The sequence below is a fragment of the Taudactylus pleione genome, unplaced genomic scaffold (assembly GCF_031769625.1).
Source record: "Taudactylus pleione unplaced genomic scaffold, aTauple2 ptg000248l, whole genome shotgun sequence".
Classification (NCBI taxonomy): Eukaryota; Metazoa; Chordata; class Amphibia; order Anura; family Myobatrachidae; genus Taudactylus; species Taudactylus pleione.
The window spans coordinates 3,772,441-3,798,652 of record NW_028284650.1 but is presented as its reverse complement, the minus strand read 5'-3'; the positions used below and the strand labels follow the sequence as shown (position 1 = coordinate 3,798,652).

At 44.0% G+C, this 26,212-nt stretch overlaps 1 protein-coding gene across 1 annotated transcript in view; it reads right to left on the bottom strand.

Annotated features, from left to right (window-relative positions):
• Window positions 1-26,212, bottom strand: part of RDH8 (retinol dehydrogenase 8) — a 42,943-nt gene that overhangs the window by 2,791 nt on the left and 13,940 nt on the right. The window contains exons 2-5 of the mRNA XM_088479877.1: window positions 9,870-10,031; window positions 9,068-9,247; window positions 7,030-7,123; window positions 3,312-3,495 (exon numbers count right to left, since the gene is read on the bottom strand). Coding sequence (XP_088336003.1) covers window positions 3,312-3,495; window positions 7,030-7,123; window positions 9,068-9,247; window positions 9,870-10,031 — 620 coding nt within the window. The remainder of the gene's footprint in view (window positions 1-3,311; window positions 3,496-7,029; window positions 7,124-9,067; window positions 9,248-9,869; window positions 10,032-26,212) is intronic.

Genomic DNA, 26,212 nt, shown 5'->3' with positions numbered 1-26,212 from the left:
CGTCTTATAGCATTTCTATAATGTGTTCCTGCAATATGACATATTGTGCAGAAATGTACCCACTGTCTAATCCAGACTGAGGGGGAGATGTACCAAGGTTTGGAGAGAGGTAAAGTGGAGAAGTCGCCCAAAGCAACCTATCAGCTTCTGTCATTTACCCAGCACAGTATTTGAAATGACAGTTAGAAGTTGATTGGTTGCTTTGGGTAACTTCTCCACTCTACCTCTCTCCAAGGCTTGGTACATCTCCTTGCGAGAAACTCCTCTGACCTGCACAACTCTCCTGGCACCTGCCACAAACACCTCCATCGTAGGTGGCATACCCATGCCAGTACAGGTGTATGATGGCACAGGGGAGCGCTCGGGCTGCCATTTTCCACTTTTCTGGCTTTTCCATGTTCATAGACTTATTATAATCAATATATTATTAAATTCTTATTAATACATGAAATTTATAGAGCGCCTACAAACAGTCCAGCACATATAGCACTACAAATCTCAGCACAGCCACTGATGTAATGTGTGCAATAGAGAAGTACAGCGTCAGCTGAAACCTGTAGATGTCAGTGTTGGGGCAAATGACAGGTCTAGTTCCACTGAATAAACAAAAACAGATGATTGGGGTCCAGGGACAGAGAACCCAAGGAGGATGTGTAGCAGGTGAGAAGTAGGTGATGAGAACAGGAGGGAGGAGGGCCCTGCTCATAGAGTTCCAGTCTAAGAGGACGGGGGAGACAAATGGTGTATGAAGAATGGATGGTGCAGAGCTTAGTGCTCACACATACACCTCAGGAGAAAAGTGTGAGGGATGCAGGAGGGTAGCCCTCCATCCCAGGAGCCTTGGGGAAAGGGGGTGGAGCCTCAGAGCATCCCGTAAGCATCACTGTAGGAGCGTGCCCAGCATTCTCCAAGATGCTGAGCTGCCCCCAGGCTCCCCCTACCCTGTGAATAGATGTGTGTTAACCCCAACCCCCCCCCCCCCGTCTGCCACAGCGGACACTGCAGTCTGCAGGTGGGACAGCTGGACAGTCCCAGAAAATGGGACTGTCCCACTGAAAGCGTGTAACACACAGGGCAGTCTCGGCAGGCCTCGTTGCACTACAGGCCCCATAAGGACATACTGTGATCTTATGTTTGCATTTTAGATGCTAATCTTAAGTAACCATTAACTTACCAGACAGACAATCACAACAGATAGTGAGAATTGCATCACTGTTTGTCATTTATGGAATAAAGGGAATGGGAACATTTCCGGGATCAAAGATTCACAGGAACAAATTTCTAAAGACTTTGGTTTCATATAAATAATGTTGCTGAACAAACATTTTGGTTTACACACAACATAGGAAATAGGACAGGTGTAGATTTTGTCATAGCAACCAATCCAATTGTAGCTATCATTCATCTAGTACATTCTATGAAATGATACCTAGGATCAGTGGCGTAACTATGAATTTTGCTTCCCCCTGCCAAAAATATTCCTGATGCCCCCTAATGGCATGTTGGTAAAATAATTACAGGGCCATTTATACGCAATTTGGCTCCCAGTGCAAAAGTAAAAATGTGCCCCACCCCCTTAGACAGTTTGCAGTACCACACACCGTAATGCCCCTTACACATTATTCTACACACCATAATGCCCATTACACATTATACCGCACACTGTAATGCCTATTACCAAAGTGCCACTTACATATTTACCCCCTGACACCATTTTATACCCCATAGTAAGGCTTCTAATTACTTTTAAATTACCTGCTCATTGTCAGGGGTCTTATACAGTGCCCCCAGTAGTGGCCTCCCTATGCAGTGCCCCTTATATAATTCCCCCAGTAGTAGTCCCACCAGTGCAGTGCCCCCAGTAGTAGTCCCACCAGTGCAGTACTCCCAGTAGTGGCCCCCCCAGCAATGCCCCCAGTAGTAGTCCCCCACAGCAATGCCCCCAGGAGCAGTCCACCCCCCAGCAGTGCACCCAGTGGTAGTCCCCCAGCAGTACTCCTAGCAGCAGTCCCACCCAGTAGTGCCCCCAGTAGTAGTCCCACCCAGCAGTGCCCCCAGTAGTCCCCCCCAGCAGTGCCCCCCAGTAGTAATCCCCCCAGCAGTACCAGTAGTAGTAACCCCCCCAGCATTGCCCCCCCAGTAGTCCCCCGCAGAAGTACCACTAGTAGTAACCCCCCCCAGCGTTGCCCCCAGTAGTCCCCCCAGCAGTACCAGTAGTAGTACCCCCCAGCAATGCCCCCAGTAGTCCCCCCCAGCAGTACCAGTAGTAGTAACCCCCCCAGAAATGCCCCCCAGTAGTAGTCCCCCCCAGCAGTACCAGTAGTAGTAACCCCCCTGAGCAATGCCCCCCAGTAGTAGTCCCTCCCCCCAGCAGTGCCAGTAGTTAACCCCCCCACCCCCCCGCCGGCCAGACAGACACACACAAAAAAAAAGACCTCCACTTACCTTGATCCCCGCACCGGCATCAGCTCCTCCATCTGCCGTCCATCTGGGCCGGCCCACTCTGCATGATGGGAGAGCTCTCCCATCAGCCACTGCGGGAGCCAGAAGATGCCCAACTCTGGCAGTGGGCGCAGCAGCCGATGAGAGTCTGTTTGACTCTCATCGGCTGCTAAAACAAACACACAGCAGCCGGCGCTGGTGGCTGTGTGTTTGTTATACTAATAGTGAAGTGCAGACGGCACTTATGTACTGTCCGAACTACCGCCCTGCCTGGGTGACTAACAGATGCTAGAGGTCCAGTAGGACCTCTAGCATCTGTCTCCTCCGAGGCGGCCGCCATTTTTGGAGGGCCTTTTTCTGCAGATTTCATGCGGACAGCTAGTCCGCATGGAATCCGCAGCCACAGTGCCCCACAAGCCCCCGCGCCCCCAAACCACCGCGGGGTCTGCGGGGGCTGTAATTACGCCACTGCCTAGGATCTCATTGGTTGTTAGGGGCAACAACTACACTTGTCATCTATAGAAGGTTTGATACATCTCCCCCTTTATTTCTTTGTGCTTGGTTAAGAGCAGGGGTATTCAACATGCTGCTTTCCAGCTGCTGTGGAACTACACATCCAAGCATGTCCTGCCACAGTTTTGCTATTAGGGTATGCTAAAACTGTGGCAGGACATTCTGGGAGGTGTAGTTCCTTCTATAGAGGACAAGTGTGGATGTTGCCATAGCAACCAATGAGATTCTAGCTATCGTTTTATATAATGTACTAGATAAATGATAGCTAGAAGCTGATTGGTTGCTATGGTCTACATCTACACTTGTCCTCTTTAGAAGGTTTTATACATCTCCCCCCCCCAAGAGCGATTACTAACCTTGGCTACTGCATCTGGTGTCTGCCCCATAGTGACAAAGATCTCGTGTGCAGCAGGGAGATAGACCTCCTTAAAGTATCTTATGGTTTCAGCATCGGTTCCAGGAAAGTCCGAGCGAGACACCTCCTCCATCAGCTTCATCTCAAACTCTGTATTCACAGGGCCTGGCTCTATTAATGAAACACTGCACACCCATAAACATGCATTAGCCAAGTTTGCCACATTTGTTTCCAACAGTTACGCTGCAAAATAGACTATGGACAGAACATATAGCACATCGTTTAGTCTGAGACTCCAACTAACTACCCATTCCAACTATTGATGGAGAGGTGGAGCTGAGGACGAGCATGACTGGTGGTCGTCTCCTGTCTTAGTGGGAGGTGTGAATTAAATGTGGCACCCGGTTGGTCGCAGCTCCTGTCCAATCAGGCGCTGCGTTCTCTACACACCTCCCATCCTATGCAGTTTTCAGCTGTCTCTCAGTCTCCACTTTCGGAGGGTCTCTTATCTCTTCCTCCTCTCCCTGTCCTCTGAGTAGCAGATACTTTGAGATCACAGGTTAGAAACCTTCACTAATGTGCTACCCAAGGGCTGTACTCGGTTAAGAAGGTGGATTAAGGGTCATTTATGAATGTGAAAAGTACACCATTGCAATACATTTGTATTTATGCAAATCATCCTATATATATTTCATATATAGGTACATACCCCATGTCTTCTCTGCCAGAATGTCCGATAGACACCCAAGTCTCGGGGAGTCTCACGGACTTTGGGGAAAACAGGTTGCCCTTCTGCATACTGCTCACTTACTAGTGAGACAGTGTCAGCCCCATCTCCGTGATTCGGTAATTAACATGACCCCAATTAACATAAAATATTATTGTCAGTTATTTCATTTACAAATAATATTTACCCCTAATATTTAATAAGTATTATAATGTCAGAGTAACTAAACACATTTTTAAATATTTATATTATTCATTATTAATTTATCACAATAATGAATTAATTTAATAATTTGCACAATAAAATGTTTTAGCGAATTGTTTGAGCCACTTTGTTAAATGTTAAGTAGTGGCGCTGGGTCACAGCAGATACAGTCAGGTGCATAAATATTGGGACATTGACAGAATTTTCATATTTTGGCCTCTATTCACCACCACAATGGCTTTGAAATTAAACAAACAAGATGTGCTTTAACTGCTGACTTTCAGATTTAATTTGAGGGTAATTACATCCAAATCAGGTGAACGGTGTAGGAATTACAACGGTTTCTATATGTGCCTCCCACTTTTTAAGGGGCCAAAAGTAATGGGAGAAACTAAACAATCCTAAATCTAACTTTCACTTTTTAATACTTTGTTGCAAATCCATTGCAGGCAATTACAGCATGAAGTCTGGAACGCATAGACATCACCAGATGCTGGATTTCATCCCTGGTGATGCTCTGCCAGGCCTCTACTGCAAATGTCTTCAGTTCCTGCTTGTTCTTGGGGCATTTTCCCTTCAGTTTTGTCTTCATCAAGTGAAATGCATGCTCAATCGGATTCAGGTGAGGGGATTGACTTGGCCATTGCATAACATTCCACTTTTTAGCCTTAAAAAACTCTTTGGTTGCTTTTGCAGTATGCTTCGGGTCATTGTCCATCTGCACTGTGAAGCGCCATCCAATGAGTTCTGAAGCATTTGACTGAATATGGGCATATAATATTGCCCGAAACATGTCAGAATTCATTATGCTGCTTTTGTCAGCAGTCACATCATCAATAAATACAAGGGAACCAGTTCCATTGGCAGCCATACATGCCCACGCCATGACACTATCACCACCATGCTTCACTGATAAGGTGGTATGTTTTGGATCATGAGCAGTTCCTTTCCTTCTCCATACTCAAGTTGATCTTTGTCTCATCTGTCCATAGGATGTTGTTCCAGAACTGTAATGGCTTTTTTAGATGTTGTTTGGCAAACTCTAATCTGGTCTTCCTGTTTTTGTGGCTCACCAATGGTTTACATCTTGTGGTGAACCCTCTATATTCACTCTTGTGAAGTCTTCTCTTGATTGTTGACTTTGACACATATACACCTACCTCCTGGAGAGTGTTCTTGATTTGGTCAACTGTTGTGAAGGGGTTTTTCTTCGCCAGGGAAATAATTTTTCTGTCATCCACAACAGTTGTTTTCCGTGGTCTTCCGGATCTTTTGGTGTTGCTGAGCTCTCCGGTGCGTTCTTTATTTTTAAGAATGTTCCAAACAGTTGATTTGGCCACACCTAATGTTTTTTCTATCTCTCTGATGGGTTTGTTTAGATTTTTCAGCCTAATGATGGCTTGCTTCACTGATAGTGACAGCTCTTTGGATCTCATATTGAGAGTCGCATCAACTGATTCCAAATGCAAATGTCACACCTAGAATCAAGTCCAGACCTTTTACCTGCTTAATTGATAATGAAATAACGAGGGAATAGCCCACACCTGTCCATGAAATAGCTTTTGAGTTAATAGTCCCATTACTTTTGGCGCCTTAAAAAGTGGGAGGCACATATAGAAACCGTTGTAATTCCTACACCGTTCACCTGATTTGGATGTAATCAGGGGTATATCTAAGGGTCAGGGCGCCAATGGCAAAATAAGGGACTGGTGCCCCCCAGCTCTCCCCCCTCACAGCCCCGTCCCCCCACACAGCTTTTACTATTTTTAATAGTAAAAAACACACTTTTACTTCCGCATGGAAAAAAAACAGCCTGCCACTCTTCTAAGACCCCACTCCCCAGCCAGCCCTAGCAGGTCCCCTTCTGTGACCCCACTCCCCAGCCAGCCCCCATTCTAAAGTCCCCACTCCTAGCCAGCCCCGGCAGGTCCCATTCCGTGCCCCCAATCCCCACTTACCTTGTTGTTCCACTGGAGCTCCTCTGTCCTCTCTTTAGCACTGGTCACGCGCCGCCGGGTCTTCCTTTCACACAAAAAAACCCCAGATCTCATGGCACCGGCAGGTGCGTAGCCGTGCACTTCAGGAAGCTGCGAGGATGAGGCTGCTGCTGCCAGCCCTCCCCGGGCTTGTGCAGCTTCCCAAAGTGCACGACTGCCGGCACCGTGAGATGAAGGGTTTTTTTTTTTGCAGAGAGGACCCAGCACGTATCTACCTCGGCCAGCGCCCCTGGCGACTGCCATCCTGGCCAATGTGTAGATACGCCCCTGGATGTAATTACCCTCAAATTAAATCTGAAAGTCTGCAGTTAAAGCACATCTTGTTTGTTTCATTTCAAAGCCATTGTGGTGGTGAATAGAGGCCAAAATATGAAAATTCTGTCAATGTCCCAATATTTATGCACCTGACTGTATATCTGATGACTTGTTTAATACATATGCGGATCCATATATGTATCCAGGAGACTCCTGATCGCCATCAACATGGGAGCTGGGTGTTTCCCAGTGCCCTGAACAGACAATGGGGGAGATTTATCAGCATTTTGAAAGAGATGAAGTGGGGAGAGATAAAGTACCAATCAATCAGCTCCTAACTGTCAATTTACAGGCTGTGTTTGAAAAATTACAGCTAGGAGTTGATTGGTTGGTACTTTATCTCTCTCCACTTTATCTCACCCCAATATCAATAGCAAAAAGATATTTTTTAAATTAATCATTGGAGTTAAGGAACTGTCTAACTGTCGCTATTACAATGTGTCACTTTTGGGTGTTTGAATGCACTATGTACTTACAAGATATTAAATTTTAACAGCTGCACAGCCAGACTTTCGCAAAACCCTTCAATTGCAAACTTTGATGCCGCATAGATATCATTAAATACAATCCCTGGAAGATAAAGATACGATTATTAAGGAGCGATAGAGCTGAAATTGGTTTTATTCAGCCCCAGCAATAAGATTCTCTAATACATACCATAGTATAATGAACGAGATGTAGTTATGAGACCGGCGGCCGTAAACAGCCGCCAGTATTTCAATCCCATTTAGTTATTCCGCCGGTCTCAATCCCGACATCGGAATCCAGGCAAGGGATTTAAGATAGGCGTTGAAATACTGTCGCCTATCTGAATCCCGACGGGAGGGTTAGGGTTGGGGGGGACAAGAGAGTTTAGGGTACTCACCTGCCCCTGTCGGGATCTTCATCCTGTTAGGCATCTGCTGTCGGGGGTTTGAACTGGCGGCTAAACAGCCACTGGTATTTCAATCCCATTCCTAATGTACAATGTACAATCTACAGTATATGGAAGTTGGAAGGAAATCTGAGTATACAAGCACTAGGGCGCAAGATTACATAACGATGAAACATAACAACCATTATTACAGTCATTTACATATTATTTATTACTTGTCAGATATTAGATATAAGCATTCAGTAGTTATGAAGATTTCTGTCTTTTGTTTTATTTGAAAGGGTAAATAAAATATATCTATCCATTGCTTGTCATCTAAATTTAGATCTGCTTTATTTATTTTTTTAAGTGGTGAATCTTTTTGCACACCACATTAAAATGGCTTCAGCACTGGGTGTGAGCCCTTGGTCTTCCTTCTTATACCCCGTTCCAAAACATCACACTCACCCGGCTTTCAGCCAGGGCAATAAGACTAACCAAAGGAACAACGGTGCATTGCGCAGCCCCTGACTGTGGGGAGGGGTTGGAGATATATGTACAGTAGAGGTGTGAACGTGCCCTTCAGATTTGGCCTACTAAAGTAAGGGCTACATTTCCAGGTAGACCCCTTAGGAAGTGCAAGTTATGTGGCTCCTGAGTCTGGTGTAAAGATACATGATGATAATGATGATGACGATGACCAGCCGCACATGTTTACTGTGTTTAAAATATATATAAATGTACATTTTAAAAAGTATACTGTTCCTCAACATTCCAAATAGGTATACTGGGCCTGATTCAGACCCGCTCACGAGCGCTATGCAATCCGTCGCTCCGGGTCTCGTACCAAAGGGGGCGTGCTGTCGATGTTGAGTGACAGCACGCCCCCTTTGGTGGGCGGGCCGGGGGAGTGGCTGCCCAAACTGAGGCGTTTCCATGTGATGGCCTCCGTTTGGGGGCGGCCCCACTGACATCACGAATGATGTCAGTGGGAGAGATTTCGGCTCTGTGAGAGCCGAAATCTCTCTGGGGCTTGCGGCAACGAGACCCTACCTCAAGGATCTCGTCGCAAGCCCAATGGTCGCGATGGTCTTGACCATCGCGCCATCTTCCTGGCTGCTCGCTATAGCTGTGGGTGGTCACCCACAGCTATGTGAGCAGCTAGGAGGCCGCTCTAAAAAACAAGAAGGCTGGCCCTGATTCAGAGCGAGCGCTTTGTCAGAGCGTCCGGCTCTGAATCAGGGCCACAGTACCAGTGCAATATCCTCTGCAAAACAAGCATGGGGCAGCCTGAAATCACTGCAGTCTACACCAAGCTAGTCACACAGTACAAGAAAACCCCAATGGGGTCCATGCCCCAAATTACAATGCAATGTCTCTTCTTCACCACCGGAATCAGTACTGACAGTGAACTACTGAACTCTTGGGGATATCATGCTATATGTGGCAATGACAGATTGATTTATTGAGGTTTATTTATTAAGGCTAAATAAGTAATTTGGGGGAGAGGTATCAAACCATCTAAAGAGAATGAGTGGAGGTGTTTCCCATAGCAACCAATCAGCTTCTAGCTATCATTTATCAAGCACATTCTATAAAATGTTAGGTAGAAGTTGATTGACTGTATGGGCCAGAATTTACTGAATGAGATATCATCCCACCTTGTAGTCCCATGACGCTGCTTATCACCACAATATGGCCGCTTCCTCTCTTCTTCATTGCTGGGAGGACTTCTTTGACCAAGCGCACAACCCCAAAAAAGTTTGTTTCAAAGACTTTCCTCATGTCATCAATCGAAAAGCTTTCAATAGGGCCGATTTGCCCCACCCCAGCATTGTTCACTGTGAGGAGACAGCATACATTACATCACTATCAAACTCCAGCTCCTGGACAAGAGAACATTTACACCTTGTAGAAGTCACGGGGATGGGTTTACTGTATTGAACAAAGTGGCTCTAAACCTTTATTTTTATCTTAGGGCCTGAGTCAGACATGGACGCTAATGCATGCGCAGCTGCCATCTTGTACGCAGCTGCTGTGCGAAACTATGTTAATGCTGTAGCCGGCTGGAAATGTATTGAGATGCCGGCAGTGGTTCCATAGATCCAAGCAAGTGAGTACAAACGCAGCCGCCATCACAGATCATTCCATAATCAGCCATCTGAGTAGACCATTGCTCACGCAGAATGGCCGTCTGAACTGAGACGTTGGAACCACTTTATCTGCATATGGGATCGCAGAAGCAGTCTATGACACCCCCACCCCAAAACGTCTGGGACATGCCTGTGTTTTTTGCTATCATTCCCAGTTACCTCCCGCTAATGGTCCCTGACTGTAAATCACTTTGTGAAGTAATCCTCACAGCGCTCTGCATCACAGTCGATCGATAATCGCTCAACTGCGTAAGTATTGGAATAGCGTACATCTCTGAATCAGGCCCTTAGTTCCATGGTTATCCCTTACCCAAGATGTCAACTCTTTGGTCAGGCAGTGCATCCAAACATTTCTTCACTGAGTCTTCGCTGGTCACATCCAGCTGTTTGATCACCAGTGTCTTATTGAGCGAGTCTCCGGCTTCCGCTTCCAGTTTCCCGCTCTTTTTCAGGTCCCTCATTGTAGCGATGACTGTAGACAGAGGATCATATGGCCATTAACACTAGAGAGCAAGGCTATAGTAACAATTTATAAAGCTACAGAGCGAGGTCCTGGAAACAAATGTGACCGTCACAGTGCCTAAGACAGAGTTCCCTTTACCAGGGGCATTAACTTATTAACCACTAAACAATGACATCTTTATGTTGTTAGGGAGGAAAAATAATGAATATATTTGGAGGAAGGAAATGGGGGATTATGAGGTCAGTCGAGGAAAAAGGTCACAAAGGCCTGTTATAAAATTGCTGAAAACCTCACTTCAGTGTCTGAGCCGGGTATCAGTGGGTGTTTATCAGCAGGCAAAGGGTGCCTTAAGGAGCTTCATAACCGTAAGGAATAATCTTCTTAAGGATAAAGAGATTTACTGGTCAACAGGTCAGACTCTGTATATTTATAATGACAGCATGTTCCCGTGAGAGTCCCTGTGTTGGATTTAATGTAGGAAAACTATGTGAGCAATAGTAGGACATGCAGTGCTATTTACTAACAGGCAGAACTAAATGTGCATTAAGCAAGCATCTAATCACCTCTCAGAACAATAAAAATGTGGTTGTGTTAATAGATGTAAGTGCTTGACTTTAAAGCCAGAGATGTTACATAGCACATCCAGCCAGCCTCCTCTGATGGTGCAGAACCTACGGTACATAATAGATTACAGATATACCAGCCCGGTCTAGCTGGCAGATGTACTTCTTGGCCCCTATTCTGTAGGCACCATATAAGGAAATGACACCAGCTATAGGTGTACTGACCGTTACATTGTGGGACCAGTAGAGACATCTCCGCCCCCACCCAAGTGACATAAAGAACTGAGGGTCTCATTCAGACCCGCTCGCGAGTGCAGGTCGCTTGCAAGCGGGTCGATGTTACCCCAATGCGCATGCGCACTATGGAGGGAGCTCCGTCGTGCGCATGCGCGAGACCCAGACAGCGACAGCCAAGCTGTCGCTCCGGGTCTCGCACCAAAGGGGGCGTGCTGTCGATGGTGACTGACAGCACGCCCCCTTTGGTGGGCGTGCCGAGGGCACGGCTGCCAGACGGAGGCGTTCCCATGGGAACGCCTACCGTCTGGGTCCGGCCCCACTGACATCACTAGTGATGTCAGTGGGAGTGATTTTGGCTCTGATAGAGCCCAAATCACTCCAGGGCTTGCGGCCACGAGACCCTACCGCAGGGTCTCGTTGCAAGCCCGATAGTCGCGATGGTCTTGACCATCGTGACCATCATCATGGACGCTCGCATAAGCTGTGGGTGGTAACCCACAGCTATGCGAGCGTCCAAAAGGCCGCTCCACATTTAAATAGAACGGCCCTGATTCAGAGCGAGCGCTCTGGTCAGAGCGTCCGGCTCTGAATCAGGGCCTGAGTTCTGCTGTAAAACAGAACGAGCACTAAAACATTTGTATTGTATTGTATTCAATAAGGACGTCTGGGTTAGTCACATGGTGTTAAAATACCCTAATCAGGGGCGTATCTATAATGGGTGCAAGGTGTGCAGTGCACATTTTGCACCCATATTGTTTAAAACTTTCCTCTCCGAGGTCCCGCGCCGGGCTGTCAGGGCTGTACAAAAAGCCGGATCCCGCAGCTTTGCACCCCAAAACCCCAATTGTGCACTTTCTTCCGACACCTATTCATAGGCAAAACTTTTTCGCAGGTCCCATTGCATTGAGTTTCCACACCGGCGAAAAGTATTCGGATTTGAATACGGAGGAAACTTTTTGCAAGGTGAAATTACATCACTCGCAATGCTTTTCCGCAGAAACTGACTTTTCAATGTAATGCTGCTTAGTGTAAAATGATGCAGAATTTAATACTTGGTCAGAGTATTGGGGGTGATGTAATGAGTAAAACTACAGAGGAGACAGAAACACATAAGGTTTGTAGAAGTCTTAGCTGCAGACGCAGAGGGATTTTCCATTCCACTGCACAGTTGGACCTCACTAAGGGGCCTATTCATTAAACCTAAAAATTCTCTAGAGATAATTAGGTTTAGAACTCGCATGGAGTTCTACCTAATTATAGGTGGAATTCATCATTCCTCCTCTCCATAAGTATCTATTCCGAAAAGCTGTCATTTTTGCGATGACAGCTTTTCGGGAAATAGATACTTTTCCCTGCCTACACTACCTTATCGCATCTGGAAACAGTGCTGCGCATGCGCTGTTACATCTGTAAAACTAGCGCATGCGCAGCACTGCCTACAGATGCATTAAGTTTGTGTACCCCCCTCGACCCCCCCTCCCCCCTCCGCTCACCTCCCCCCCCGACTTACCTGTCCGCGCAGCAGCCTCCAGCTCTGTCCTGCTGGTCTGTCATGTGGTTTCTGCAGACCACATGACAGATTAGAAAAAAAAAAAAACTTTTTTTTTTTTTTCTAAACTATCTTGTGCTCTGCCATGTAGCACACATGTCCGACCAGCCTACGGAGCCTGAGGACGGAGCAGAGCGCCGGAGGGACTCGTCGGGGGACCTGCACACGCGGATACAGGTAAGTCGATTCTGCTATTCGCCACCTCACAGTGGCGAATAGTAACTGCATCAAATTCCGAAAATTCATAATTTTCGGAATTTGATGAAAACCACAATTTCCACATCCCCATACTAATGTATGGGGAGTGTGGAAATTAACGCAGGGGAACTTAGGCCCTCATTCAGACCCACTCGCAAGCGGGCGCACGTACGTTAGGCGTACGTACAAAAATATTTAAATTCAATGGCTCGCTCGTATTTTCGTTCGCATCTAAAATTCCTCCCTAAACTCCGGCGACCCCTCCTCTAACTAACGAGCGTGCGAAATAGCGAGCGTACATCCCCGAAATGGCTTGAAGGGAACGCACGCACAAGTGAAACCGGAAGTGGCCTTGTCAGATGTCGATTACCTGCTCCTTTATTCTGCCTACCTCCCTCAATCGTATCATGCCAATCAATGTATCAATTAGCTTAATTGTTTTTTTTTTTTCAACACAATGCAAGAAACTTTACTCTTGTCCGTGTTTGTGTTTACCCGCAGAATACGTACGGATGGAACATTCGCTTTTATTGTTCAAAAAACATGTGAACCACAATTAAACAATTGTTCTATTGCTGTGGATCCCCGCATATTTTCCGGGGTTCATTTCTTTATTTAAATTTGCAAACGCATGTCACTGCATCAAGCCTATCATAACTCTCCAGAGATTTGTGGCCCTGTTGAACACATGACTCATACACTAACCAATAAAATTGCTCCTGTTAATTTCCAAAATACATTAGCCAATCAGAAATTTTGGCCACACTTTATCAAAAATGTTTTGTATGAAAAACTCCATTGCCATCATGAGAGCCTCCGCATTCACCAGGCGCGAGCTGCTGGTGCTTACGGAGGTGATGGATAGGCGGATCACCAGCCAGCCTCCACCCATCACCAACCGGCAGAAGCGCTCCGCGTATGCGGAGGCACGGTCCCGCCTGCGGTCGATGGGTTCACGCTGCAACATCGGGCAGCTTGAGCGCAGGTGGTCAGACCTGCAACGGCGAACGCCCCGCTTGCTGGCATGCTTTCGCATGCAGATCGTTGAAAGTAAGTGTTATGTATTGTGGTTTTCATGTTTGTGTTTGTGGGGCAAACTGCGTGTGCATGTTTTCCTGTCTGTCCTATTAATTATTTGTCCTCATATCTGCGTGTGCATGTTTTCCTTTCTGTCCTATTAATTATTTGTCCTCATATCTGCGTGTGCATGTTTTCCTTTCTGTCCTATTAATTATTTGTCCTCATATCTGCGTGTGCATGTTTTCCTGTCTGTCCTATTAATTATTTGTCCTCATATCTGCGTGTGCATGTTTTCCTGTCAGTCCTATTAATTATTTGTCCTCATATCTGCGTGTGCATGTTTTCCTGTCTGTCCTATTAATTATTTGTCCTCATATCAGCGTGTGCTTGTTTTCCCTCTATTTCTGTTTTTTTCATTCTACTCCTTTTTGCATGTTTTTTGTTGCTGGTTTTTTTTTTTTAATTTGGGCCCCGGATTTGCCCAGAAACTAACCTCAATTTGTTTGACATATTTTAGGAGGACAGCCAAGACTACGCCGTCACCGTCCGGCCAGACGGCGTTCCCGGCCACTATCCCCAACCCCCAGCCAACACTCCACCCCAAATATTTCCCCTATACCCCACTCCTCCCCAGCCTTCCCAGACCCTCTCCCGGAACTGTCGGGCCTCCTTCCCCTCCGTCCCACTTCCCCCTCTCCTCCACCCACCCCTCTTCCAATTACCCCCTCCCTGGAGTCCATCATTACCCCTCCCCGTTCTTTGGGGAATGAAGGCTCCTCCGAGGAGGAACATGGAGGGACTTCCGGAGCTCCCGGTTTGGCTCCCGGTATGTTTTTATTTCTCATTTTTTTTAACCACAAACTGTTTGTATGTAATCATGTGTCGTGCCTTTATTCGTGCTTGTTTGGTTTACTTTTGGTGATTTAGCAGTTTGCCTTTACCTCTTCCTGCTGATTTCAACATACACATATCACACCTGTGTGAATTTGTACATAGGCCTTGTATTTTTGCCAGCACCCCCTTTTTATTTTGGTTTTTTTTTTTTCGGTTTAGGAGTGATTTCGTTGTGTTTTTGTTTTTTTAATGTGGATTCCCTATTGTTTTATTAATCCACACACTTTTCTCACCCACAGAGGAACAGAGGCGTCGTCAAGAGGTGGAGGATTGTGTTGGCCAGATGCGGCAACATGTAATTGGCCTTCTTGTGGCCCTTGACCGGCTGTCTGGCATCCTTCGCCAGTAGTTTTTTTTTGTTTTTTTTCGTTTTGTAAATAAATTTTGTAGTTCTAATATACGTTCTGGCTCATTCTTTTTTTCTAAAACACAAATAGTTTTCCCTGACATAAGTAGACTGTTCCTGCACGGATTTCCATTTTTTAAAAGTTAGATTGGATTTTGTATTTGTATGTTAAACAGCCACAAGAAACACATAACAGTAACAATGTCATTTCCCTTTTTGGGTGTAGTGTCAATTAGATATTTCGCCATTTTACAGGTTCCTAGTTGGTGTGCAAGATGCTTAGGCCAATCTTCAAAATCCAAAGGTTTGGACAGGCTTCCTTTTGGTGTGGGTTGGGAACCTGCAAACATATTTCAGTTTACATCAACTGGTGTCAGTACTGGATTACCCCTTAGTCAATTGTAAGGTGTGTTAACCTGGTTCCACTTGCTGTTAACGTCCAAAAAAAGGAAGACCATTTCACTCTCCAAACATTTATTCACAACATAAATGAGAAATCAAGGTGGTCAGTCCCAAAACAAAAAAACAGTGATAATCTCAAATACAACACATACAAATAAAATATTTATTAAAAAAAAACAATCAAGAACTGGTTGACGAAGGACCATGCCAACATGATTCCACAAACATGGCGTTGCGATATGGGTTCCAGTATATATGGACAAAATCACCAGATCCAGGTTTGGTAAGGGTAGCAGGAAGTAGTGAGCGTTGGAGTGGCAAAGATTATGTGAACAAACAGAAGATGGTGAAAAAATAAAAATAAATTAGATGTTCGCAAACAAACACAAACACATTAGGTATAAACACTGTAGTTTGGGTCCAACTTACCTTAAAAATCTGGCCACCACATCATCGCGTATGGCCCCCCCACATACTGACCTCCGACCAACCTCGGGGGGGCCATCCTCAGGTAAGGCATCCTCTGGCTGCATTGGGACACCACTCCTTATGGCGATGTTGTGAAATATCCCACACAGGACCACAATTTTCGACACCATATCCGGCAAATACATGAGCTCGCCACCAGAGCGGTGGAGGCATCTGAATCGGCCTTTTAAAAGGCCGATACAGCGCTCCACCACTTCTCTGGTGGCTGTAAGTGCGGAATTATACTCACTTTGTGGGCCTGGTGTGGGAGCCAAATAAGGAGTGAGCAGACAGGACATGCAAGGGTATCCACTGTCTCCTGTGAAAAATAAGAGACAACATCAGGAACACTGTGTATCAAGCTTAACATTGTTATGTACTAAAGGTCTCCACTTACCCAGAAGCCACGCATCACCAGCTTGTAGGTTGGTTAATTTCTGCCATATCCCTGATTGCCGGATGATGAAGGAGTCATGTGCACTTCCTGGTAACTTAGCATTCAGGGACAGGATCTGGAGGGAGGCATCACATACCACCATTACATTCAGGGAGTGATAGTGTTTCCTGTTTCTAAATATTGCCTCCAGCCGTGCTGGAGGCTGAAGTGGTATGTGAGTACCATCCACAACCCCTATGATGTGTAGGAAGCCAGCTATTTGGTAAAAATTGGCCTTGGCCACACTAAGGGCACCCATATCCAAAGGCATTTGAATAAAATGATGGAGGTGCTTGAAAAGTGCCTCCATCACTGCCCTCAGGATCCGGGAAAAGGAGGATTGGGAGATGCCCGCCACTATTCCCACCGTTGTTTGAAACGATCCTGAGGCACAGAAATGTAACACCGCCATAAATTGCGTCAGTGGTGGTATTGCTGTTGGACTGTCAATTTGCCGCTCAAGATCACTTTCTATTAATGAGAGAGTGTCTATGATGATTTTGGGAGGTAGACGGTAGCGTCTTAAAACCTCATCATCGGGCATTCCAAAAAGGGTGACACGTGTTCGAAATATCTGGGGCCTTGCATGCCTATGATGCCTATGCCTGGGATGAGATTGAGGTTGGTCGGCTTCCGGGAGCATGGCCAGAACAATCCTCCCCAGATCAACCTGAAATTCCAAAATTTAAAAGTAAGGCTTTTGACCCACCCCCAAACTATATTAAAACAACTTAGCTTGATGATACCATCCATTGCTGCTTACATGCCGGGGTATTGTCATGATACGTCCAAACTGAAAATAAACAACAAAATTACTTGACACATTTCACTCTGTGCATTTTTGTGGATACATTTTGTGCTAGACCAAAGTTCAAATATGCCAAACACCCATTTAGCAAAACCGCAAAGCGACATTTAACACAGTACATCAAAACGGGTCGAAATGTTGGCTCAAAAAGCGAAAGCTAAACCATCAAAAAGTTAGAATGATTATTAAGCTGTTTAAAATGCGCTAATTAGTTCGCTAATACAAGTCACAAGAGTAACTACTAAAAATGTGCTAATTAGTTCGCTAATACAAGTCACAAGAGTAACTACTAAAAATGCGCTAATTAGTTCGCTAATACAAGTCAAAAGAGTAACTACTAAAAATGCGCTAATTAGTTCGCTAATACAAGTCACAAGAGTAACTACTAAAAATGCGCTAATTAGTTCGCTAATACAAGTCACAAGAGTAACTACTAAAAATGCGCTAATTAGTTCGCTAATACAAGATAAAAAATTGACTTACCAAGAGCAAATATCTAAGATGAAAAATCAAAAGGTCTTTGGGGTCGAAAATAAACAAAATCTAAAATAGAATAAATTAGGTATCCAAAAATTACAAAATATACGAAACACAATGAAACAACAATTGAACAAAAGTTAGACTTCACAAAACTTACCAAATCAACAAACGAGGTCCCAAAAATATAACCAACAAAGATAACGGAAAAAAAACGCAAATCTAACCAACAAACGATTCTCCAACCTCCAACTCCTTTCTACACAATCAATAAACTCCAGCCAAGATAACCTCCAACAATCCAAAAACGCCACCTCGACTTGAGACACACCAAGCCATAAATAGTGTTTTGTTTCCCGCACAAATTAAGGAGGGATCATAGGGCCGCACAATCAATGATGCGGCCGCAAAATAAGGACGCATGTATAAATACGTCATGAAAACACATTCAAATTCTGGTGTATTTCATGTTTGGACCGCAGACATGGCGACAGACCAGGGAAAAAATTTTTCATGCATTTTCTATCAACGATTAATTTGAAACATAAGATGAGGCAAGTTGTGATTTTGTGAATTCTGTAAATTTACACAAATAGGTGAGGAGGATGACATGGAAGAGGCTGCTGGGCCCAGTATTCCGGCCAAAGCGGCCAAAAAAAAAAGGCAGCCACATTTCACAAGAAAGGAGATGGAGGTTTTGATCCAGAAGTGTGTGGACATCCTGCCACAGGCAGACAGGAATATGAGTGTAAGCCAGAAGTGGAGAATGTGGGAAGAGGTAGCCGTTGCTGTCAATATGGTGGGTGATTATGTCCGTCTAGCCCGGGATGTCAAACGGCGGTAAGTAAACCCTTGCCCCCCCTAAAAACAAACCCCATTTTAAACCAAAGGATAATGGCTTCCATTTTTCCCCACAGATGGGGCGACTTCAAATATCGCCTAAAGCAAAAACTCGCGGACAGGGCTAGGCATGCAAGGGGGACAGGTGGGGGTCCCACCCCTGTGTCATTGGAGTTGACGGATTTAGAAGAGCTGGCACAGGGGTGTGTGCAGCCTGTGGAGGTGTTTGGCGTGTCCAACATGGATACGGACATGCCAGACTTTGCGGCTCCTCATGTTGGCCCAGGTAAGTATTGTGATGTCACCAACTCTGAAATGCTATTGTGCCAATATGTAGATTCTAATGTGAGTCTTTTCTCATTTTTCCAACAGAGACACAGGCGGATGAGTCTGCTCCAGAGGGAAGCCTTGGCCGCAGAATTTCTGCTGGCTCTGCAGGGGAGGAACCAGTACATCCGGCTGAGGACCCTGCAGATGCCAGTCCAGGGCGTGCCCCCTCGCAGGCAGTGGGCCTCCTCACAGAACTCAATTTCAAATCGGATTTCCATACGGAGATTCTGCAGAGGATGGACGCCAGTCTGCTACGGGTGGCTGAGGCCCTGGAGCAAAATGCTGCGGCCAACGTGACCATTGGTCAGGCCCTGGCGGAAAATACCAGGGCCAACATCCGCATCGCCGATGCCCTGGAGCAGCTCGTTCGCCAGCACATGGTGGAGCCGACCTCCCTTCCTGCCGGAACATCTGGATCCTCCACCTCTGGCACAACATCAGCCAATCCTCCAAATGTGCCTAGCCCTGTGCCTAGTCCAGAGGCCACAACATCTGCCTCTGGACAGGCCAGCCCGATGGCATCCCGGACCCGGTCTGGCGCCCACCCTCCCCCATCCAAACGGGCGAAAAAACGGTGACAGCAATGGCGACTTTTCCCACACTCCTTCTGTGCTTGGCTCATATTCCTTTCTGGTCAAAACTTCCCTCTCCTTTCTTGTGAAATGTTTTTAAGTTATTTGTGTACGTTTATGTTATCAGTTATTGATTTTTTTTTTTTGATAAAAAGTATCTTTGGCAGAAAAACCAAAAAAAAATATTATGCCAATTGGTTTGTGTTTAAACAATAAATTTATGAAAAAAATCTGACATTGTATTGTGACATTATTGGACAAATGGGTTACATTTAATCCTGGCCCTAAAGGCAAAAACTGCCACAAAAAACCATTTCATTTGTATAAAAAAAAGGCCTCTTGAAGGAACGTTTAAAAAAACACATAACGATGCAAATTGCACATTAAAAAAAAAAGGGGAGCTAATTAAAACATGATGACATTATTGTCACAATAGGCCATAAACAACAAATTGAGGCCAAAAAAACCCCCCAAAAATGTACGCCAATTGATTGTGTAATCCTGACATTAGCAGGTATGATTTCCACCTGCGTACGGTTTTGTGCTATCCCAATAAACTGCTTTCCAAACACATACCAAGCCGGTTTTCAATACTACACTAATTGCTTTTGTGACCACCCGCGATTAATCGCTGCAACATCGTGGAGTCCCGGGACGGAGGAGAAGGCCATCGCCAATGTGGTCGAGTAATCCAGACCCTAAACTGTGCGAGCATTTTGAAGGGAAAGAGGATGTTCCAGTGACGTATGTGACGGTCCGAACACATTTGACGTTCGCATCTGCTAATGTATGTACGCCCCAAAAATGCCTCGCCACGCCTGCGTTTTTCCATCTCCACCCCCGTCAACACCCAAAAACGCCCTGTTCTGTCAATCACATTTGACATGTCACTTCCTGTACGCTATTTTAGGAATGACAGATAAAAAGCTCGCAAACTGCCGTACGCACATGCGCAGTGTAACACCGACGCATGCGTGGTTAGTCAACATCGGAACGCAACGAGCGTACTGCAGTTTGCGAGTGGCTCTGTATGAGGGCCTTAGCAAGGAGATATCTGTGATATCTCCTGTGCTAAGTCTGTTCATGAATACCAAAATAACGTTATTTAAGGAAAATGTCCTTAAAAACGTTATTTTAGTGTTGATGAATAGGCCCCTAAGGAGGGTATGTATCAAACCTTGTAAAGTGGGCAGGTGGAGATGTTTCCAATAGCAACCAAGCAGCTTCTATCTATCATTTTGTAGACTGTACTAGATAAATTAGTTGGAATCTCAAATGGTTGATAAAGGCAACTTTGCCACTTGTCCTCTTTAGGAGGCTTGATACATCTCCCCCTTAGAGTGGTTAGTGTGGGAAATGTGACCCTCTGGAGGGTATAGATAGAAAAAAGAAAATACACAAAAATGATTATAAAGCACAAAATACATCATGAAAAAATGTCGCGTTTGGAAGGAGTAGGAAGGAGGGATCATATCAATAGAACGATTATGTGCATAAATGTTTTCCAAAAGAATTAAGAGGTTGGGTACGAGATGCCGGCGCTCGGTATACAGACAGCAGCGTCCTGGCAGTCAGAATGCGGATGCATGCAGGTACCCTAACTCCTAAACCTCCCTCTAACCCTAATCCACCTTTCCCACAGCCTAACCCTCTCCCCACAGCCTAACCCTAACCCTACCATAACCTAACCCGAATCCTTCCCACCCGCAGCCAACCCTTCCCTACCACAACCTAACCCTAACCCTTCTCCCCCTCCCTCCAGCCTAACCCTCGACCTAGTACCTAACCCCAAGCCTAATAAATACAGATGGTGTGTCAACGGTCTGGATTCCGGCACCAGGATTCTGAACACCAGCATCCTGACTTTCGGGATATCATATAACCTCTCCTACTATACAAAACCTCTCCCTAAAACTCCTGTTACTTCATATAATCTCCATAACCTCTTACTTTAACTAATGTTACTCCATATAACGTCTAACTATAACTCCTATTAATTTATATAACCTCTCCCTATATCTCCTCCTAATAGTCCATAAAAACCTCTCCCTATATCTCCTCCTATTACTCCATATAACCTCTCCATATATCTCCTCCTATTACTCCATATAACCTCTCCCTATATCTCCTCCTATTACTCCATATAACCTCTCTCTATTACTCCTCCTATTACTCTGTATACCCTCTCCCTATATATCCTCCTATTACTCCATTTAACATCTCCCTATAACTCCTACTATTACTCCATATAACTTTTCCTATAACTCCTCCTATTACTCCATATAACCTCTCCCTATATCTCCTCCTATTAATCCATATGACCACTCTCTATATATCCTCCTATTACTCCATATAACCTCTCCCTATATCTCCTCCTATTACTCCATATAACCTCTCCCTATATCTCCTCCTATTACTCCATTTAACCTCTCCCAATACTTCATCCTATTAATCCATATAACCTCTCCCTATATCTCCTCCTATTACTCCATATAACCTCTCACTATACCTCTTCCTATTACGCCATATACCCTCTCCCTATACCTCCTCCTATTACTCCATATATCCTCTCCCTATATCTCCTCCTGTTACTCCATATAACTTCTTCCTATATCGCATCCGATTACTCTATATAACCTCACACTATATCTCCTCCTATTACTCCATATAACCTCTCCCTAGATCTCCTATTACTCCATATAACCTCTCCATTTTTCTCCTCCTGTTACTCCATATAACCTCTCCCTATATCCCCTCCTATTAATCTATATAACCTCTCCCTATATCTCCTCCTATTACACCATATAACCTCTCCCAATATCGCCATCTATTAACCAATATAACCTCTCCTTATATATCCTCCTATTACTCTATATAACCTCTCAGTATAACTCCTAATATTACTCCATATAACCTCTCCCTATATCTCCTCCTATTAACCCATATAACCTCACCTTATATATCCTCCTATTACTCTATATAACCTCTCACTATAACTCCTCCTATTACTCCATATAACATCTCCCTATATCTCCACCTATTACTCCATATAACCTCTCCTTATATCTCCTCCTTTTACTCCATATAACCTCTCAAAATATATCCTCTTATTACTCCATATAACCTCTCCCTATAACTCCTCCTAATACTCCATATAACCTCTCTCTATATCTCCTCCTATTACTCCATATAACCTATCCCTATATCTCCTCCAATTGCTCCATATAACCTCTCCTTATATCTCCTTTTACTCCATATAACCTCTCCCTATATCTCCTCTGATTACTCTATATAACCTCACACTATATCTCTTCCTATTACTCCATATAACCTCTCCCTATATCTCCTCCTATTACTCCATATATCCTCTCCCTATATCTCCTCCTGTTACTCCATATAACTTCTCCCTATATCTCCTCTGATTACTCTATATAACCTCACACTATATCTCCTCCTATTACTCCATATAACCTCTCCCTATATCTCCTATTACTCCGTATAACCTCTCCATTTTTCTCCTCCTGTTACTCCATATAACCTCTCCCTATATCTCCTCCTAATACTCCATATAACCTCGCCCTATATCTCCTCCTATTACTCCATATAACCTCTCCTTATAACTCCTTCTATTACTCCATATAAACTCTCCTTATATCTCCTCCTATTACTCGATGTAACCTCTCTATATCTCCTTCTATTACTCCATATAACCTCTCCCTATATCTACTCCTATTACTCCATATAACCTCTCCCTATATCTACTCCTATTACTCCATATAACCGCTCCCTATATCTCCTCCTAATACTCAATATAACCTCTCCCTATATCTCCTCCTATTACTCCATATAACCTCTCACTATACCTCCTCCTATTACTCCATATACCCTCACCATATACCTCCTCCTATTACCCCATATATCCTCTCCCTATATCTCCTCCTGTTACTCCATATAACTTCTTCCTATATCTCCTCCTATTAATCTATATAACCTCTCCCTATATCTCCTCCTATTACACCATATAACCTCTCCCAATATCTCCATCTATTAACCAATATAACCTCTCCTTATATATCCTCCTATTACTCTATATAACCTCTCAGTATAACTCCTCCTATTACTCCATATAACCTCTCCCTATATCTCCTCCTATTAACCCATATAACCTCCCCTTATATATCCTCCTATTACTCTATATAACCTCTCACTATAACTCCTCCTATTACTCCATATAACATCTCCCTATATCTCCACCTATTACTCCATATAACCTCTCCTTACATCTCCTCCTTTTACTCCATATAACCTCTCAAAATATCTACTCTTATTACTCCATATAACCTCTCCCTATAACTCCTCCTATTACTCCATATAACCTCTCTCTATATCTCCACCTATTACTCCATATAACCTCTCCCTATATCTCCTCCAATTGCTCCATATAACCTCTCCTTATATCTCCTTTTACTCCATATAACCTCTCCCTATATCTCCTCTGATAAATCTATATAACCTCACACTATATCTCTTCCTATTACTCCATATAACCTCTCCCTATATCTCCTCCTATTACTCCATATATCCTCTCCCTATATCTTCTCCTGTTACTCCATATAACTTCTCCCTATATCTCCTCTGATTACTCTATATAACCTCACACTATATCTCCTCCTATTACTCCATATAACCTCTCCCTATATCTCCTATTACTCCGTATAACCTCTCCATTTTTCTCCTCCTGTTACTCCATATAACCTCTCCCTATATCTCCTCCTAATACTCCATATAACCTCTCCCTATATCTCCTCCTATTACTCCATATAACCTCTCCCTATAACTCCTCCTATTACTCCATATAAACTCTCCTTATATCTCCTCCTATTACTCCATGTAACCTCTCTATATCTCCTTCTATTACTCCATATAACCTCTCCCTATATCTTCTCCTATTACTCCATATAACCTCTCCCTATATCTACTCCTATTACTCCATATAACCGCTCCCTATATCTCCTCCTAATACTCAATATAACGTCTCCCTATATCTCCTCCTATTACTCTATATAACCTCTCACTATACCTCCTCCTATTACTCCATATACCCTCTCCATATACCTCCTCCTATTACCCCATATATCCTCTCCCTATATCTCCTCCTGTTACTCCATATAACTTCTTCCTATATCTCCTCCTATTACTCTATATATCCTCACACTATATCTCCTCCTATTACTCCATATAACCTCTCCCTATATCTCCTATTACTCCATATAACCTCTCCATTTTTCTCCTCCTGTTACTCCATATAAACTCTCCCTATATCCCCTCCTATTACTCTATATAACCTCTCCCTATATCTCCTCCTATTACACCATATAACCTCTCCCTATATCTCCTCCTATTATCCCATATAACCTCTCGTTATATCTCCTCCTATTACTCTATATAATCTCTCAGTATAACTCCTCCTATTACTCCATATAACCTCTTCCTATATCTCCTCGTATTAACCCGTATAACCTCCCCTTATATCTCTTCCTATTACTCTATATAACCTCTCAGTATAACTCCTCCTATTACTCCATATAACCTCTCCCTATATCTCCTCGTATTAACCCGTATAACCTCCCCTTATATCTCCTCCTATTACTCTATATAACTTCGCACTATAACTCCTCCTATTACTCCATATAACATCTCCCTATATCTCCACCTATTACTCCATATAACCTCTCCCTATATCTCCTCGTATTAACCCGTATAACCTCCCCTTATATCTCCTCCTATTACTCTATATAACTTCTCACTATATCTCCACCTATTACTCCATATAACCTCTCCCTATATCTCCTCCTATTACTCCATATAACCTCTCCCTATAACTCCTCCTATTACTCCTTATAAACTCTCATTATATCTCCTCCTATTACTCCATGCAACCTCTCTATATCTCCTTCTATTACTCCATATAACCTCTCCCTATATCTACTCCTATTACTCCATATAACCTCCCCCTATATCTACTCCTATTACTCCATATAACCGCTCCCTGTATCTCCTCCAAATACTCAATCTAACCTCTCCCTATATCTCCTCCTATTACTCCATATAACCTCTCACTATACCTCCTCCTATTACTCCATATACCCTCTCCCTATACCTCCTCCTATTACTCCATATATCCTCTCCCTATATCTCCTCCTGTTACTCCATATAACTTCTTCCTATATCTCCTCCTATTACTCTATATATCCTCACACTATATCTCCTCCTATTACTCCATATAACCTCTCCCTATATCTCCTATTACTCCATATAACCTCTCAATTTTTCTCCTCCTGTTACTCCATATAACCTCTCCCTATATCCCCTCCTATTACTCTATATAACCTCTCCCTATATCTCCTCCTATTACACCATATAACCTCTCCCAATATCTCCTCCTATTAACCCATATAACCTCTCGTTATATCTCCTCCTATTACTCTATATCCTCTCAGTATAACTCCTCCTATTACTCCATATAACCTTTTCCTATATCTCCTCCTATTAACCCATATAACCTCCCCTTATATCTCCTCCTATTACTCTATATAACTTCTCACTATATCTCCACCTATTACTCCATATAACCTCTCCCTATATCTCCTCCTATTACTCCATATAACATCTCCCTATAACTCCTCCTATTACTCCTTATAAACTCTCATTATATCTCCTCCTATTACTCCAAGTAACCTCTCTATAACTCCTTCTATTACTCCATATATCCTCTCCCTATATCTACTCCTATTACTCCATATAAGCTCCCCCTATATATACTCCTATTACTCCATATAACCGCTCCCTATATCTCCTTCAAAATACTCAATATAACCTCTCCCTATATCTCCTCCTATTACTCCATATAACCTCTCACTATACCTCCTCCTATTACTCCATATACCCTCTCCCTATACCTCCTCCTATTACTCCATATATCTTCTCCCTATATCTCCTCCTATTACTCCATATAACCTCTCCCTATATCTCCTATTACTCCATATAACC